Consider the following 18,441-nt stretch of genomic DNA (forward strand, 5'->3'; position numbering starts at 1 on the left):
GTAAACAACATGAAAGTATGGATCCATCCTGCCTTGTATCACCGGTTCAGGCTGCCGGTGGTGGTGATGTAATGGTGTGGGGGAGGGGGGGGGTAACAGTTCAGGCTGGTGGTGGGGGTGTAATGGTGTGGGGGATATTTTCTTGGCACACTTTGGACCCCTTAGTACAAATTGAGCATTGTTTAAACCCCACGGCCTACCTGAGTATTGTTGCTGACCATGTCCATCCCTTTATGACTACAGTGTCCCCATCTTCTGATGGCTCCTTCCAGCAGGATAATGCACCATGTCACAAAGCTCCAATCATCTCACCACTGGTTTCTTCACCATGACAATGAGGTCACTGTCCTCCAATGGCCTCCACACTCCCCACATCTCATCTAATAGAGCACCTTTGGGATGTGGTGGAATGGGAGATTGGCATCATGGATGTGCAGCCAACAAATCTGCAGCAACCGTGTGATGTTATCATGTCACTATGGAGCAAAATCTCTGAGGAATGTTTCCAACACCTTGTTGTATCTATGCCACCAAGAATGAAGGCAAAAGGGGGTCCAACCCGGTACTAGCAAGGTGTACCTAATAAAGTGGCTGGTAACTGTAAGGGTTGAAAATCTTCTGCGGCCTCTTTGCAGCTATTTCCTGTCTAGATCCATTAAGAACCGGGGTGGTTGCTATAAAAAGGTTCTGGAAATTTTTGGTTTGGGTTTTTGTCTCTTCCCCCCCCCCCCCCCCCTTCTCTCATCTGGGGTTCTCTGTGTCTGTCTTACAGCTCAGCGGAGTTCTCTCAATGATTATCAGCGTTCCAAAGCCACCGAGCTGGTGCATCTCAACGAGGAAAATGTGAAGGAGGAGATGAAAGGAGACGTTCATGTGTGTGCCAAGAAATGTTCTGATTTGCTGGACTGCAGGTAGGTGCCCACTGTACCCCCATTTTATCCGTGTATAGGAAGAGGGTGCAGAGTGTGCCTAGAACACCCATTCTCTTAGTGTATGAGAGGTTGGTGCTGGATGCCGATAGGTGACCACTGTACCTCCATTTTTTTGGTGCAGGAGAAGATGGTGCTTGGAGAGTTTAGGTGCCGCCTTTAACCTCCAGTATTCCAGTGTGTAGAAATGGGGTGCAGGTGGGGGCATCCTAATACTCCCCAGTCTGTCAAGGTATTGCAAGGGGGGTGCTGGGTGCAGGTAGGTGGCTGTTGTATTCCTATCCTGTTCATGTATGGGAAGGGGGTGCTAGGTGCAGGTTGGTTCCCACTGTACCCCCCAGTCTGTCAGTTATTGGAAATGGGGGGGGGCGGCAGGTAGATGCCAACTGTATACCCCCCAGTCTGTCAGTTATTGGAAATGGGGGGGGGGGCAGCAGGTAGATGCCAACTGTATCCCTCCAAGTCTGTCAATTATTGGAAATAAGTAGGGGGGGGGCGGCAGGCAGATGCCCACTGTACCCCCCTTTCTGTCAGAATATAGCAAGAGGGTTATGCACACCCAATCTGTCAATATATGCCAAGGGGGTGTAGGTAGGTGCCTGCTATACCCTTATTCTGTTACTGTTTGGGAAGATGAGATGCAGATAGGTACTGGGTGCAGGGAGGTGCCTGCTGTACCCTTGGTGTGTCCGTGTATAGGGAATACAGGTAGGTTCCCACTATACCCGCCACCCAGTCTGTCAGGGTATAGGAAAGGCATGCAAAGTGTGTAGAAATAAAGTCTTGTGTCATCAACTAATGACCACTCACAGCTTCCATATATTCTGTCCTGTGTACCCAGATTTCCTTCTGGTCTCCAGGCTGGCAGACTTTAGGATCTAGGAATTTTCCTGGGTTTGCTGGACATCTTTGTATATTGCTCTTATCATTATTTGCTTGGACTGTGGGTGATATAATCCTTGAGCATCCATTAGGAGTCACAAGTTCCTGGAAGAAGACCCCAGGCTGGGTCTGATATTTCATAGTAATTTAATTCCCTAATGTTGCAGGTCATTTGATTACAACTTGAGGACTCTCAGCTGTCGCCTGCTGCCGTGGACGCAGAATTCCCTCCTCGTCACCATGGCCAAGAATGTCAACTATGATGTCTACCAGAAAAAGGGTAACTTACTGCCTATGCTGGGTGGGGGGTGCTGCTTGCCTCCAGCAGTGGATAGGGGGTGTCATTTTTTGCTTCCTGCGGTGGGTAGGGGGTGCCGGGTACTGTTTTGCCTCCAGCGGTGGTTAGGAGGTGCCATTTACCTCCTGTGGTGGGTAAGGGGGTGCCGCTTGCCTCCTGCGGTGGGTAAGGGGGTGCCGCTTACCTCCTGTGGTGGGTAGAGGGTGCCGCTTGCCTCCTGCGGTGGGTAAGGGGGTGCCGCTTGCCTCCTGCGGTGGGTAAGGGGGTGCCGATTGCCTCCTGCGGTGGGTAAGGGGGTGCCGCTTGCCTCCTGCGGTGGGTAGGGGGTGCCGCTTGCCTCCTGCGGTGGGTAAGGGGGTGCCGCTTGCCTCCTGCGGTGGGTAGAGGGTGCCGCTTGCCTCCTGCCATGGGTAGGGGATGCCGTTTGCCTACTTTTATAGAGAGTTGCCTACCTTCCTGTCTTTAGGAGAGGGAGTTCGCTTATACTGCAGGGTTTTATGACCCATTTCTGGTGGTCCTCTATTACCATTTGTACTAAAGATTATATTCAGGTGTGACTCTTTTTTTTTTCAGTACTATAAACTTTTGTGTATTCATTTGTCCAGATTATGTTCGAGAATGTGTGGTGGGGGATGGGTCAACATATCGTGGAATGACCTCCCAGACGGTGAAAGGGAAAATCTGCCAACACTGGAGACAGAAATTTCCGCATGACCACAAGTGAGTTACAGTTCTACTCCGGTGTCTGGAGAGGTCACCCCTCCCCTCTGGGTGCAGCTTCTTTGTGGCTCTCGTTCCTCCCTCTGTGTGGCTCCTTCACCGTATATCTCCCCCCTCCCCTCTGTGTGCGATTCCTCCTCTTCCTATATCTAGCTCCTCCCTTTGGTGTGCAACTTCATTGTGTGGAGATATATATATATATATAATATTACACACACAGCCCTCTCCCCTAAGTATGCAGCTTTTATGTGCCTTTTTATTCCTCCCTATATGATGCTTTGCCCCCTTTATATTGCACCCCCTCCCCTCTGTGACTCCTCCCCATGTATATCTTGCTTCTCCCTTCAATGTACAGCTTTCCCCCTGCTCTGGCTCCTCCCCCTTTGTGTAGGGTTCCCCGCTCACCCCTTGTTTCTGCGTGGCTCCCCCCCCCCCAATCATTGGTGGGTAATAAGTGTGTGTATATGTATATACAGAATCTTACAAAAGTGAGTACACCCCTCACATTTTTGTAAATATTTCATTATATCTTTTCATGTGACAACACTGAAGAAATGACACTTTGCTACAATGTAAAGTAGTGAGTGTACAGCTTGTATAACAGTGTAAATTTGCTGTCTCCTCAAAATAACTCAACACAGCCATTAATGTCTAAACCGCTGGCAACAAAAGTGAGTACACCCCTAAGTGACAATGTCCAAATTGGGCCCAAAGTGTCAATATTTTGTGTGGCCACCATTATTTTCCAGCACTGCCTTAACCCTCTTGGGCATGGAGTTCACCTGAGCTTCACAGGTTGCCACTGGAGTCTTCTTCTCCTCCATGATGACATCATGGAGTGTACTCCCTTTTGTTGCCAGCGGTTTAGACATTAATGGCTGTGTGTTGTTATTTTGAGGGGACAGTAAATTGACACTGTTATACAAGCTGTACACTCACTACTTTACATTGTAGCAAAGTGTCATTTCTTCAGTGTTGTCACATGAAAAGATAGAATATTTACAAAAATGTGAGGGGTGTACTTACTTTAATGAGATGCTGTGTGTGTATGCATGCATATTATATGATACGCCTCCCCAGACCATCACTGACCCACCACCAAACCGGTCATGCTGAACGATGTTACAGGCAGCATAACGTTTTCCACGGCTTCTCCAGATCCTTTCCCGTCTGTCACATGTGCTCAGGGTGAACCTGCTCTCATCTGTGAAAAGCACAGGGCGCCAATGGTGGACCTCCCAATTCTGGTGTTCAATGGCAATCGAGCTCCATGGTGCTGGGCAGTGAGCACAGGGCCCATTAGAGGATGTCGGGGCCCTCAGGCCACCCTCATGAAGTCTGTTTCTGATTGTTTGGTCAGAGACATTCACACCAGTGGCCTGCTGGAGGTCATTTTGTAGGGCTCTGGCAGTGCTCATCCTGTTCCTCCTTGCACAAAGGAGCAGATACCGGTCCTGCTGATGGGTTAAGGACCTTCTACAGCCCTGTTCACCTCTCCTAGAGTAACTGCCTGTCTACTAGAATCTCCTCCATGCTCTTGAGACTGTGCTGGGAGACACAGCAAACCTTCTGGCAATGGGACGTATTGATGTGCCGTCCTGGAGGAGTTGGACTGCATGTGCAACCTCTATAGGGTCCAGGTATCGCCTCATCCTATCCTAAATATTTCAGTGACCCCCCCCCCCCCACCTGTAAAACCATTCTTGTTTTTAGAGGTTGTCTCATTGTTGCCCATCTAGTGCACCTGTTGTTAATTTCATTAACACTAAAGCAGCTGAAACTGATTACCAATCCCCTCTGCTACTTAACTGACCACATCAATATCCCAGGAGATTAACTGACTTGATGCTATACTCTGATTAAAATATTAAGTGTTCCTTTAATTTTTTTTGAGCAGTGTTTATCTAACCCAGGGGTGTCCAAACTATGGCCCTCCAGCTGTTCAGGAACTACAATTCCCATCATGCTTAGTTATGTCTGTGAATGTCAGAGATTTACAATGCCTCATGGGATGTGTAGTTTCGCAACAGCTGGACACCCCTGATCGAACCTATCTATCTCTGATTGGACATTCATTATTGTGCAGATACTCTCCCAATGCTCAGAATGGGCTGGAGGAGAACTTTTGCCGGAACCCGGACAAGGATGCCAAGGGCCCCTGGTGTTATACTACCGACAAGAATGTGAGATACCAGTCCTGTGGAATCAAGAAGTGTGAAGATGGTGAGAGTGGGGAGGGCGAGAGTGGGTGTTGGTGTGAGGAGGGCAAGCGCGGGCATGGGTGGGGGTGAGAGCGGGTGAGGGAGTGGGGAGGGCAAGAGCGGGTGTGGGGAGGGTGAGAGCGTTTTTAGGGTGTAGGGAGGGCGAGAGTGGGTGGGGGGTAAAGTATAGTTCATATTCCTATCGCACACCTTCCTGGTTTGTAGGCTCGTGTGTACTGGGTGCTGAAGCGATCACCAGTTGGCAACTGGATTAGTTACAAGTAGATACATATTCGCCAGCACATCAAGGATCTTGCAAAAGCAGTCTAAAAAACTTTATTCAAGATAAGATCACATCAGAAAAATATAGTGGGTGGGGGGTAAGACAGTGCGAGGAGGGCTAGAGCGGGTGGGGGTGCAAGGAGGGGGAGAGCCATTGAGGTGTGGAGTAAAGTGGGGGATCAGCCTATAGAAGTCGTTTTGGTAACGGTGTCAGAGGTAATGCTTTCCTAAACATGATGGTTTGTGCCACATAAGAATCTTATGAGCACTCCTACCTGACACCATCTTGTATTTCACAGCCGTCTGCCTGAACTGTAACGGGGAAGATTACCGCGGATCGCTGGACCGGACGGAGTCGGGGAGAGAATGTCAGCGGTGGGATCTTCAGAGCCCTCATTCCCATCCGTATAACCCAGACAAGTAAGATAAGGAGGGTTATGGGACATTTGGCATCGTTACCACTTTTCCACCCTGTGCTCCACCATGTAATAACTGTGATGGATGTCCCTGAACCCATTGGATCCTTTTACTTTCTATAACGCACAGAAAAGTGTAAATCCAAACTGAGCCGGCCATAGGAGGTCATGGTGGCGTCAGTGGCTTGCTCCATTCTGTTACGATGTTCCTTTCTTACCTTCTCATTCCATCTCTGAGCTATTTTCTGAATATTATATCTACATTTATTGTATTTCATTCTTAGGCCCTTATACACAGGGCAGCCTCAGTTTAAAGTCTGGCTGCTCAGCGGGGAATCTGTCTGCTGAGCAGGTGGATGATGGGTCCGTGTCCCGTCTGCTTATGCCGAGCAGACACTGATACAGCCTGCTCTCCTCTATGGGTGGTTGAATGTAAAGGGACCGCCTGTCCGTTTTACACCCGACTGCCATCTGATCTGATCCGTCAGACGGATGGGGAACACATTCACCCATCTGCTGTCTTAAACAGATAGGATTGGATGTCGGTAGGTGTCAGTGGGCACATATTCATTGACACCTGCCGCTCCATAGGGGAGACTGGAGGATCCGATCTGGTCCACCTGAAAAACTGACAGGCGGACCTGATCAGTCTGCTCGTGTGGTCCTTCCACTATTGATCGTTTTTCTAGATATTGTTACTTTTTTAAAGTGTTAGTAAACCCACAACAGTGAAATCAGTCTGTATATGCAGTAAAACATGCTTGTTGTACTCACTGTGGAACCTAAGGGGTTAATCCTCTACATTGTGTAAAAAGGCTGTTTGAGCGTCTTCTCTGATCCTCCCCTTCCACTGCCCCCAATCCATCTCCTGATTGAAAAGAACCTTAAAGGCACTCTGCACATGCTCAGTTTGGTGTCTATTGCTAGAGAGTTTTTTATTCTTGGGAGGGTGCATGTAATGGGCACAGGGCCAATCGGCACTGTCCAGACAGAGGGTCAGGGGTCCTGCAGCCTCATAGGACAGTCAGAGGAGAATGAAAACTCCTACAAGATTTAACCAGACACTGATATAAGTCACTAGACTGCTATTAACTGCTGATGAGAAAAGGTATTTAGCAGTTTATATTTACTAAAATGATTGCATTTCCATGTTCTGTGTATTGTGGGAGAGCAGATATAGTGACTGCAGGCTCCTGGGGAGAGCAGATATAGTGACTGCAGGCTCCTGGGGAGAGCAGATATAGTGACTGCAGGCTCCTGGGGAGAGCAGATATAGTGACTGCAGGCTCCTGGGGAGAGCATATATAGTGACTGCAGGCTCCTGGGGAGAGCAGATATAGTGAATGCAGAGTCCTGGGGAGAGCAGATATAGTGAATGCAGGCTCCTGGGGAGAACAGATATAGTGAATGCAGGCTCCTGGGCAGAGCAGATATAGTGAATGCAGGCTCCTGGGGAGAGCAGATATAGTGAATGCAGGCTCCTGGGGAGAACAGATATAGTGAATGCAGGCTCCTGGGGAGAGCAGATATAGTGAATGCAGGCTCCTGGGCAGAGCAGATATAGTGAATGCAGGCTCCTGGGCAGAGCAGATATAGTGAATGCAGGCTCCTGGGGAGAGCAGATATAGTGAATGCAGGCTCCTGGGGAGAACAGATATAGTGAATGCAGGCTCCTGGGCAGAGCAGATATAGTGAATGCAGGCTCCTGGGGAGAGCAGATATAGTGAATGCAGGCTCCTGGGGAGAACAGATATAGTGAATGCAGGCTCCTGGGGAGAGCAGATATAGTGAATGCAGGCTCCTGGGGAGAGCAGATATAGTGAATGCAGGCTCCTGGGGAGAGCAGATATAGTGAATGCAGGCTCCTGGGGAGAGCAGATATAGTGAATGCAGAGTCCTGGGGAGAGCAGATATAGTGACAGGGTCCTTGGCTTAGTAACACTTTTTAAGTTCTCATTCCTTCTCTGGCCCGTTTCCTGGATATTATTGTTACTTTTTTACATTTTCATTACTCTTGCTCTCTTGAATAGTATTGTATTATTGTTACATTTGATTTATTACTTTTACCTAAATTGTAAATATTATGAATTGGTTTTGTTGCTGCTCCATTTTAATTGTGGTGATTGTTTTTCTATCCTTTCCTATGTGATTTAATGTCATTGTCCCCATCTGCAGGTATCCCGACAAACACCTGGATGATAATTATTGCCGTAATCCCGACAGTTCAGAGAGACCCTGGTGCTATACCACTGACCCCAAAGTGGAGAGGGAGTACTGCGAGATCACAAAGTGCAGTACGTTTGGTTGGTGCAGAAGTGTGGAGGATCTATTATGTGTTCACTTTCTTATACTAAATATTCTGATTCTGACCTCAAAAATACCAAAATATCCCCCTTGGTATCTGCTGAAGGAAAAATCACTGGCACAATACCAATACCCAGTGCCGGGACAAGGTCATCCATGAGCATTATGTGATAGCAAACCTCCCTCCCCCCACAAATAAAAAACAGAGCTCCAATCTGCATGCTTAGCTCAAATCATCTCACTCCACATATGCCCCCAGCAGAAAAATGTCCCCTTCCTAGCAAAAATCCTCTACCCACTCACATTTTCCTCCAAGCACAACCCCCCCCCAAAAAAAAAAAAAAAAAACAGCACAAATTCCTTCTCCATCCCCCCCCCCCCATTCCCCCATCATATTACAAATACTCTCCAAAATGTCCCCTCCTAGCACAAATCCTCTACCCCCTCAAATTTCCCTCCAAGCACAAATCCCCCCTTCCCCCAAAAGAAACAAAAAAACCAGCACAAATTCCTTCTCCCCCCCCCCCTCCCACCATTCCCCCATCCTATCACAAATTCTCCCCCCCCCCCACCATTCCCCCATCCTATCACGAATACTCTCCAAAACTTCCCCTCCTAGCACAAATCCTCTACCCACTCACATTTTCCTCCAAGCACAACCCCCCCCCCCCAAAAGAAACGGAAAAAAACAGCACAAATCCCCCCCCTCCATTCCCCCATCCTATCAAATACTCTCTAAAATTCCCCTCCTAGCACAAATCCTCTACCCCCCCCCCCTCATATTTCCCTCCAAGCACAATTTCCTGATTTCCCCCCCCCCCCATCCTATCACAAATACTCTCCAAAATTTCCCCTCCTAGCACAAATCCTCTACCCCCTCAAATTTCCCCCCAAGCACAAATTCCCCCCCCCCCAAAAGAAACAAATAAACAGCACAAGATCCGATTTTCCCCCATAGAGATGCATGGGGAACTGACAGCTGTGTCTCCGCACACATCGCAGAGACACAGCTGTCATCCTCCTGCTCAGTGGGGGATCGGCGGATCGATCCCCCGCTGAGATAAAACGGACTCCATCGGATGGAGTGTGTGAAAGGAGCCTTAAGGTTTCCTAGGTTGTCCTGTGTGTAGCATTCTCTGTTTCCATCAAGTGCTGGAATTTAGCAGCTCTATACATTGTTCAACCTAACTGTCTTACGTCAGAAGATTTTTGGTCTCTCTACAAATAAGTTCCTACTTGAAACTGTTTTTTTTGTTTCTTTGCACATTTTTATATCAGAATTTGGGGATTGATGAATGCAGATATTGATGTTGTCTTTCTTCTATCCTTTTCCATCTCTTGTTTTAAGTAGAGAAGCAGCGGATACAGAATTTACCAATAGCCAGCAATTGTTTCACGGGAAGAGGAGAGGGCTACCGAGGAAAGGCCTCCACAACCACCTCGGGAATCCCCTGCCAGCGCTGGGACTCCCAGACTCCACACAAACACCGCTTCAACCCGGAGAAATACCCCTGCAAGTGAGTATCTAGACGAGTCCAAAAGCAGCAATATCTCTATCTCTGTTTTCCAAATTTTCCCCATATGAGCACTTCGCCCCCGTTCACATTAGGTCGCTCCGACCTAGGTGGTGACCTGTGAAGTCGCGTGCACCGCGACTTCGGCGCGACTTGCACGGACTTAATAAAATGAATGTCTATGCAAGTCGCCTCCAGGTCGCCCCGAAGTAGTACAGGAACATTTTTCTAAGTCGGAGCGACTTGTGTCGCTCCTATTAGAACAGGTCCTGTACTACTCAATGGACCCGACGGTGCGCAACTTGTCAGGCTGACCAAGTCGTAATAGTGTGAACCGGCTCTTAATCCTTTCTGGCCTTTCACAAAAATGCTTAGTCTCAGATATTCACTTACGGCCACTATATTAGGTACACCTTGCTAGTAGCGGGTTGGACCCCCTTTTGCCTTCATTCTTTGTGGCATAGATTCTACAAGGTGTTGGAAACATTCCTCAGAGATTTTGGTCCATAGTGACTGTAACAGATCCCCAATACTTGGACCACATATTTCTGTCTTAGGTCCCCAGAATCTCCAGTGATGCAGACCTGGCCCCTCAATTCCCCCCCAAACATCAGCCTCCAGCTTGATGAAGGTTAAAACAAATGACACTTTATTCACCAACTCAACTTCCAATATATATCCAGTTTTAGGAGCTTGATTACATCATGCAAATGTATTGGATACAGAACATAATTAACATACCTGGCCATCTGGACAGACACAGGTGAATGAGACTGCAACATTACCATAATTAATTCAACAAACCACAAACCCAAAACATAACCGAATACGCATTCCTAGAAGTGTGAACACACTTAACCTCTAAACTGATGAAAGCAGGAGACATAAGCTCTGACTGCCCGTCTCCAATTTCAACACACCTTATTAGAACTGTCAATTCACATCCCCCCAGTATACCAAAGCTGAGTCTTATGTCATTAGCATCTGTTTAGTCTCTCAGCTTTAGGCCTGTAACATTGATCCCAGTCTGAGTCCGTATCTTGGGGTGACATGGATTTGAGTCCAAAGCAACACTACTCCCATTGTCCCCCAGCATATACCCCCACACAGAGGTGCACTCCCCTACAAGCCAGGGCCATAGTCCGTGGGCAGGAGGCTGGCCTCCACACTCCTCCAGTAGCCTGTGGCGAACGTTCCAGCAAATGGGCGTTCGTCACAGTGACATGATCGCATCACGCAGTTGCTGCAGATTTGTCGGCTGCACATCCAGGATGCCAATCTCCCGTTCCACCACATCCCAAAGGTGCTCTATTGGATGAGATGTGGTGAGTGTGGAGGCCATTGGAGGACAGTGACCTCATTGTCACGGTGAAGAAACCAGTGGTGAGATGATTGGAGCTTTGTGACATGGTGCATTATCCTGCTGGAAGGAGCCATCAGAAGATGGGGACACTGTAGTCATAAAGGGATGGACATGGTCAGCAAAAATACTCGGATAGGCCGTGGTGTTTAAACAATGCTCAGTCGGTACTAAGGGGCCCAAAATGTGGCAAGGAACTATCCCCCACACCATTGCACCACCACCACAAGCCTGAACCTTTATCCCCACACCATTACACCACCACCAGACTGAACCATTATCCCCCCTCCCCCACACCTTTACACCACCACCACCACAAGCCTGAACCATTACCCCCCCCTTCCCCTACACCATTACACCACCACCACAAGCCTGAACCATTATCCCCCCTCCCCCCACAAGCCTGAACCATTATCCCCCCTTCCCCCACACCATTACACCACCACCACCACAAGCCTAAACCATTATCCCCCCTTCCCCCACACCATTACACCACCACCACAAGCCTGAACCATTATCCCCCCTCCCCCCACAAGCCTGAACCATTATCCCCCCTTCCCCCCACACCATTACACCACCACCACCACCACAAGCCTAAATCATTATCCCCCCTTCCCCCACACCATTACACCACCACCACAAGCCTGAACCATTATCCCCCCCCCCCTCCCCCACACCATTACACCACCACCGCAAGCATGAACCATTATCCCCCCCCTCCCCCACACCATTACACCACCACCACTAGACTGAACCATTATCCCCCCTCCCCCACACCATTACACCACCACCACAAGCCTGAACCATTATCCCCCCCTCCCCCACACCATTACACCAGCACCGCAAGCATGAACCATTATCCCCCCCTCCCCCACACCATTACACCACCACCACCACTAGACTGAACCATTATCCCCCCTCCCCCACACCATTACACCACCACCACAAGCCTGAACCATTATCCCCCCCCCCCTCCCCCACACCATTACACCACCAGCCTGAACCGTTATCCCTACACACACACACACACACACACACACACACCATTACACCACCACCACCAGACTGAACTGGCAATACAAGGCAGGATGGATCCATACTTTCATGTTGTTTACGCCAAATTCTGACCCTCCCATCTGAATGTCTCAGCTAAAATCGAGACTCATCAGACCAGGCAACGTTTTTCCAAGCTTCTATTGTCCAATTTTGGTGATTATGTGCGAATTGTAGCCTCGGTTTTCCGTTCTTAACTGACAGGAGTGGCACCCGGTGTGCTCTTCTGCTGCTGTAGCCCATCTGCTTCAAAATTGGATGTGTTTTGCATTCAGAGATGGTATTCTGCATACCTTGGGTGTAACGAGTGGTTATTTGAGTTACTGTTGCCTTTCTATCACCTCCAACCAGTCTGCCCATTCCTCTCTGATCTCTGCCATCAACAAGGCATTTTCATACACACAACTGCCGCTTACTGGATATGGTTGTGCGTGAATATCCCAGTAGACTAGTTACGATTTGAAATATCATAGTATTTCAATCGTAACATTTCAGACTCAAAGGTTAACGTCTTTCCTCATACAGAAATACATCTTACAGATGTTTTTCTGTATGAGGAAGGATGTTAACCTTTGAGTCCGAAACGTTACGATTGAAATACTATGATATTGTACTGGTATGTACTTTGGATATCTTTCCAATAAAGAAAGAATTGTGCAGCAATCCCTGTGGACTTTTTCTTATATATATATATATATATATATATATATATATATATATATAGCCTGTGGGATGGCTTGATTGCTTTGCACACGACCTCAACAAACCATTGCTGTTGTGCTGCTCACCAACCTTTTGTGTGTGTATGTATATGTATGTGTATATATATATATATATATATATATATATATATATATATATATATATATATATATATATATATATATATATTAGTGTGTGTGTGTACCGGACCAGGTCCCGTATGGAGCACTGTAGAAGTACTGAACCTTTCAATGGATGTAGGAGACCAAGTGATGGACTTTGGGGTTGGCCATGCTTAGCATGTTCTGCCATAATATACATTTTCTGATGATTGTTTTCAGAGCCTTGGAGGAAAACTACTGCCGCAATCCTGATGGTTCAGAAGCTCCATGGTGTTTCACCACCAACCCCAACATAAGAGTCGCTTACTGCTACCAGATCAAACGGTGCCCGGATGACGTCACAGACCCTGGTGAGAACTATTAGAATTATTGGTTGGGGCTCCCAGGTTCTCCTGAGTTTAGAGCTAGAGGGAAAAAAAAAACTGGTAACCAGCTTAATCATATAAACATCTAGACCAGTGGTTCTCAGCCTTTTATGAAACCAGGGCCTCGAAAATTTTTCCAAAACCTTCTGTGCCCAAAGAATAAAGGATGTAATCACGCAATAAAAGTTTAGAATTGCAAAATATGTATTGGGCTTGTGTCGTTGAGGGGTGGATAGCGGTTGGGGATTTTTACAGCAAACTTGGTGGCCCTGTAGGGGACAAGGTTTCTGGAGGGGGCTTGGGAGCACTGTTGGAGGTTGAGGGGACACTGTGGGACATTATTGGAGGTTTGGGGCACCATGAAGGGCTCTGCAGACGGCAGTGGCACTTTGGGGGAAAGGGGGCACTGTGGACCACTATGGAAGGTTGAGGGGCACTATGGTTGTATATGTGTATATGTGTATATATGTATGTATGTATGTAAATGTGTGTGTGTGTGTGTGTATATATATATATTTTATAGTATAAAGCTGCCGCCCTATAGCAGTAAAGCTGATAATTGCAGCGCCATCATCCATATACAGAAAGAAGAGCTGGGACAATGTCAATTATACAGTGTGTGTTTAGTATCGCTTTAAGTCAAAAGGGGTTTGGATCACATCGGTTGCCCTCTTCATTCTAAGGATGGCCATACATCTAGAGATTTGTGATCGATTTAGGTATTGATGAATATTTTAATCAAGGATAAGTTGGTTGTATGATCATATCGGTGTTGCCACCATTACAATATGTTTTTAGGCCTCAGTATTCTAACATTGGGAAGCTTCTCTGTCAAAGTGTGAGCTGTGATGAGACTGAACCTCAAGTTGTATCTGATGGTCACAGATCTTTCGTCCTCCCATTTCCTCTTTATATACAGGCTGCTACCATGGGAACGGGGAAACCTACGACGGACCTGCCAGCAGGACCAGAAAGGGGCTTCCGTGCCGCAACTGGAGTGAGCAAGCCAATGATATTCAGTATGTACAACGTTGTAAATGTCAGTCTAGGCAGGAGAAAAAGTCAGCAGTCTAAATATTGGAAGCACCTTAGAACAGTCCACAATGAATTATCTAACCACTTTACCACCGGAGGATTTTGCTGTCTTACGTCCAGGCCACTTTTTGCGATTCGGCACTGTGCGACTTTAACGGACAATTGCGCGGTCGTGCGACGCCGTACCCAAACGAAATTTACGTCCTTTTTTTTTTTCCCACAAACAGAGCTTTCTTTTGGTGGTATTTGATCACCTGTGCGAATTTTTTACTTTTTGCGCTATAAACAAAAAAAATAGCGTTTATTTTGAAAAAATAACAATATTTTTCACATTTTTTTTATATGAAATTCCCCCCCAAAAAAATGTAAAAATCAAATTTATTTTAAATTTTTGGCCAATTTGTTTTATTCTACATATGTTTGGTAAAAAAAATCACAATAAGCGTATTTTGATTGGTTTGCGCAAAAGTTTTTGCGTTTACTAACAAAAGGAAAGATTTCTGTCATTTTTGGTGTTTTTTTTTTTTTTTTTTTAAACGCGTAATGGCAGCGATCTGCAATTTTTTTTTTTTATTTTTTTTTTTTTTGCGGGACTGCGACATTGCGGCGGACAGATCGGACCCTTGACTGACATTTTTGACACTTTTGGGGGTACCAGTGACATTTCTGCAGTAATCAGTGCTATATATATGCACTGTTACTGTAAAAATGACACTGGCAGGGAAGGGGCTAATTTTATTGGAGAGGGAGGGGTTAATGTATGCCTGGTGCTTACTAACGTGTGGGGGGGAGGTGACTGAGTGACACAAGGACAGATCGAGGGTTCAACTATGCTGAACCCTGCAATCTGACCCTGCCTGTCACTTTAGAGATCCGCCCGCTTGTGTTTACACAGGCGGGCGGATCTCCGCACTCGATTCCCCGACGATCGGGGAAGAGCAGCGGCGATCGCCGCTGCTCCTCCCCTGGCCCGACTCCCGCTGTGACTGAATACAGCGGGAGCGAGCCTCCGGCGCCGCGCGCGCGCCGCTGAGAGAGGGGAGACGATAACGAACCACTTTGCCGCAGTAGGCTCAACGTGAGCAGACGGCAAGTGGTTAAAAGGCAGATTCTGTAATAGGTAATGGATTTGTAAAAAAGAAAATCTGATATGATGAACTCTGAGACTTTGTTTCCTGCATCCAGGTCTAACTTTGGAGGGACTCTGCAGGAAAACTATTGCCGGAATCCAGATGGTGACAGTCATGGTCCCTGGTGTTACACCAAGGACCCTAAAACGCCCTTTGATTACTGCGCCATCAAACCTTGCGGTAAGAGTCACGCACAGGGCGGCCATGCTGGTAATACCAGTCGCTGTGACGATCTGCTTAGTAACTGTCTTGATTTTTCTCTGACAGATGAGGGGCCTGCCATCAATCTAAAAGAAGCAGGTAAGACCTTCCTATGTACTCAATAGGCTTAGAAATTCCCGATAGAGGCAGGAAAACCCACCTTGTTTGTATGTATTACATGTAACCAAAAATAAATTCCCTCTCCAAATGTTTGTATTTGCGGAGGTGGCTGCGTGTAGAGGAGATCCCAGCCATTTCCCCCTATTGGCCAAACACTGACCTCAGGACGGCGGCGTAAGGTTTACAGATGGGAGGTTTAGAGATTTGACCTCATTTTTTATTACGTAAAACTGTATAAAATATTTCAAACATGTTTTGGGGGTCTTAAAGTGCACCCTTATTCAGGGTTTGTGCAGATTTTGCAGTAGTCCTCCAATTGGCACATAGTGTGTGTGTGTGTGTGTGTGTGTGTGTGTGTATGTATGTGTATGTATGTATATATATGTATATATATATATATATATATATATATATATATATATATATATATATATATATATATATATATATATATATATATATATATATATATATATATATATATATATATATATATATATATATGTATTTATGTGTGTATATATAATATATGTGTGTGATAGATATATATTATATAAAAAATCTATATGTGTATGTAGAGTGAGAGAGTATAGTTTTGGCTCTGTCTGCCTATCAGAGGAGCAGCAGGCAAATTCTATATTACTTTCTGCTTAACAGGGAGCAGGATCTGTGAGTTAGGTCTGCTCATGGTGCTCAGTGTGTGATTCATCTGGTCTAGGGAAAGTTTCACACTGGTCCAATAGGGAGGCATATTGGACAGGGGAGGAAATCTGACTAATGGGTACACAGGCTTTGATGCAGCCCCAGTCACAGGCAGTCGGCCTGGGGACCAGAAGGAAGGAGCTGAACCAAGAGGTCCATGAGAGCTGAATGGAGGGTTAGAGACTCTCTAAAAACAGTATCGTGAGTAAAGGGGATCGTGTCTAGGGGCCTGACCTGAGGAGGGCCACCCCAGTGTAGAGTAGTCAAAAGACGGATGTCAGCAGTGTTGAGAGAAAGGGGGTGCTAGGTGTGTACCCCAAAGATAATTCTTCCTAACAAGTCATCTACACAGATACTTAATCCTAAATTCATCTAAGTGGCAAGGTGAATCAGCAGCTTGGCTGTATCTTCAGATAGGAGTCCTTGTTTACTGTGAATAGTTCAAGTCGGAGTATCCCACTCTTCCCTTCTCTCATCCCTATTTATAATAAAGCAACAAAAACAACCAAAACCCCTAGACTGTTCATTGACTGAGCCGGAAAGTAAAGTGTTAAGTTTCTGCATGCAGTTGCTAATGGTAACCCAGGGAGATCCGAAAGGTGAAGAATTCAGCAGCCCTCAAGGGGGCAGTGCTATTATTATGCTAACCCCGTATCTGAAGAAGGGGGCCTTGACCACAAAATTTGTTAGTATGTTTAATGGACATTTGGGTGAATTAAAGAACGAAACTCTTAACATCCTCGTCTCAAGACCTTTTTGCATTTGGTTTTCCTACACTTCAATGTCCTCCAGGTTTGAAGGGCTTTCTCCAATAGGTCCATTCTTCTTTGAGAGCCGCCTTAGTTGAAGCCCTGACCCCCAAAATGAATCTGCTACAACCATCACCATTCACCAGTCATTATTTGATCCAGCTCCACCATAACTATTATTCATTGAGATTTGGACTGTTTAGATTATTCTTTGGATGGATATACTGGGCATCTCCCAACCTACGTTTTTATTTTTAACCTGGACAAGACGAATGTGTGTGATTGGTGGGGTGGTCTTTGTGTCCCTGCAGAGAGTATAGCTTTTGATTCGTGTGGCAAAAGAGTTGAAAATTCTCCCACCAAGAAAGCCCGGATAGTTGGTGGTTTGCCGGGAAACTCACCCTGGACCGTGAGCCTACGTAACAGGTGAGGGGAAATTGAAAAAAGCCACCCAGTTCCTGGTCACTGAGATTGGCGTTTTTTATGTTTTTTTCCTTTACCTCCATCCAGACAAGGAAACCATTTCTGTGGGGGGTCCTTGGTGAAGGAAAATTGGGTGATCAGCACTCAGCAGTGTTTTTCTTCATGGTAAGAAGTTGCAGAACAAGTACAACAGAAGTGTATTGTAGGCTGTATACTGTCCAGTGCTCATTTATCTCTCTCCCCTGCAGTTACGCTGATCTTTCCGGATATCACGCTATGGTGGGAACGCTCTATGTCAAACCAGGACCCAATGACCCAGATAAACAGTCTGTACCGATCAGTAAGATCATGTGTGGACCCACCGGCTCGAGCCTGGTGTTGCTGAAACTAGAGAGGTGAGAAAAAGTATAGTGCTTGTCTTTGTGGCTCAGACGTTTATCTTATGTTGTCCATATTGGGCTCAGGCATTTTCTTTATACACTAGTTACTTGGGGCATGTTGACTCTGGCACAAACATAAATGTCTGTTCTCAGATTATAACTTTGGGGTTAATTTTTACATTGGGGATTTAGTTCCACCATATGGCCATATCGTGCTCAAGCCCACCACTGCGTCAAAGTACCCCATTATCGGTGGGTCCTACACTATCCATAAAAAAGGGGTGAATCCAGCCTCTCTTACCCTTGGAGACAACACTCCTTGCTGGGAAGGTGTGCTAATGCACTGCAGGGGACTCCTCCTATATCTACTTGATAGAGGACACCAATAGAGTACAGGTGTGTGTGGGGGATGGGATGCTCAACCTCATAAGTCTGGTCAGACCGAATACATAATAAACAAGCAAAAAATTGGGGGAGCAAACCCTGAACATGTATATCTAAAGCCGGTGCAGAAATGACTATCAAATATGGAGACAATCCATAAATAAAAATG

The 18,441-nt window shown here is 46.5% G+C and overlaps 1 protein-coding gene across 2 annotated transcripts in view; it reads left to right on the top strand.

Annotated features, from left to right (window-relative positions):
- Positions 1 to 18,441, top strand: part of MST1 (macrophage stimulating 1) — a 35,831-nt gene that overhangs the window by 1,338 nt on the left and 16,052 nt on the right. The window contains exons 2-15 of one of the 2 annotated variants that reach the window (XM_082265364.1): positions 773 to 911; positions 1,979 to 2,091; positions 2,715 to 2,829; positions 4,916 to 5,052; positions 5,612 to 5,732; positions 7,904 to 8,022; positions 9,381 to 9,549; positions 13,003 to 13,133; positions 14,068 to 14,167; positions 15,369 to 15,493; positions 15,581 to 15,613; positions 17,397 to 17,511; positions 17,596 to 17,673; positions 17,757 to 17,903. In XM_082265364.1, coding sequence (XP_082121490.1) covers positions 773 to 911; positions 1,979 to 2,091; positions 2,715 to 2,829; positions 4,916 to 5,052; positions 5,612 to 5,732; positions 7,904 to 8,022; positions 9,381 to 9,549; positions 13,003 to 13,133; positions 14,068 to 14,167; positions 15,369 to 15,493; positions 15,581 to 15,613; positions 17,397 to 17,511; positions 17,596 to 17,673; positions 17,757 to 17,903 — 1,642 coding nt within the window. The remainder of the gene's footprint in view (positions 1 to 772; positions 912 to 1,978; positions 2,092 to 2,714; positions 2,830 to 4,915; positions 5,053 to 5,611; positions 5,733 to 7,903; positions 8,023 to 9,380; positions 9,550 to 13,002; positions 13,134 to 14,067; positions 14,168 to 15,368; positions 15,494 to 15,580; positions 15,614 to 17,396; positions 17,512 to 17,595; positions 17,674 to 17,756; positions 17,904 to 18,441) is intronic. The other variant, XM_082265365.1, reaches the window with a different exon arrangement.

The sequence above is a fragment of the Pelophylax lessonae genome, assembly GCF_965119305.1.
Source record: "Pelophylax lessonae genome assembly, chromosome: 8".
In the NCBI taxonomy this organism is placed as follows: Eukaryota; Metazoa; Chordata; class Amphibia; order Anura; family Ranidae; genus Pelophylax; species Pelophylax lessonae.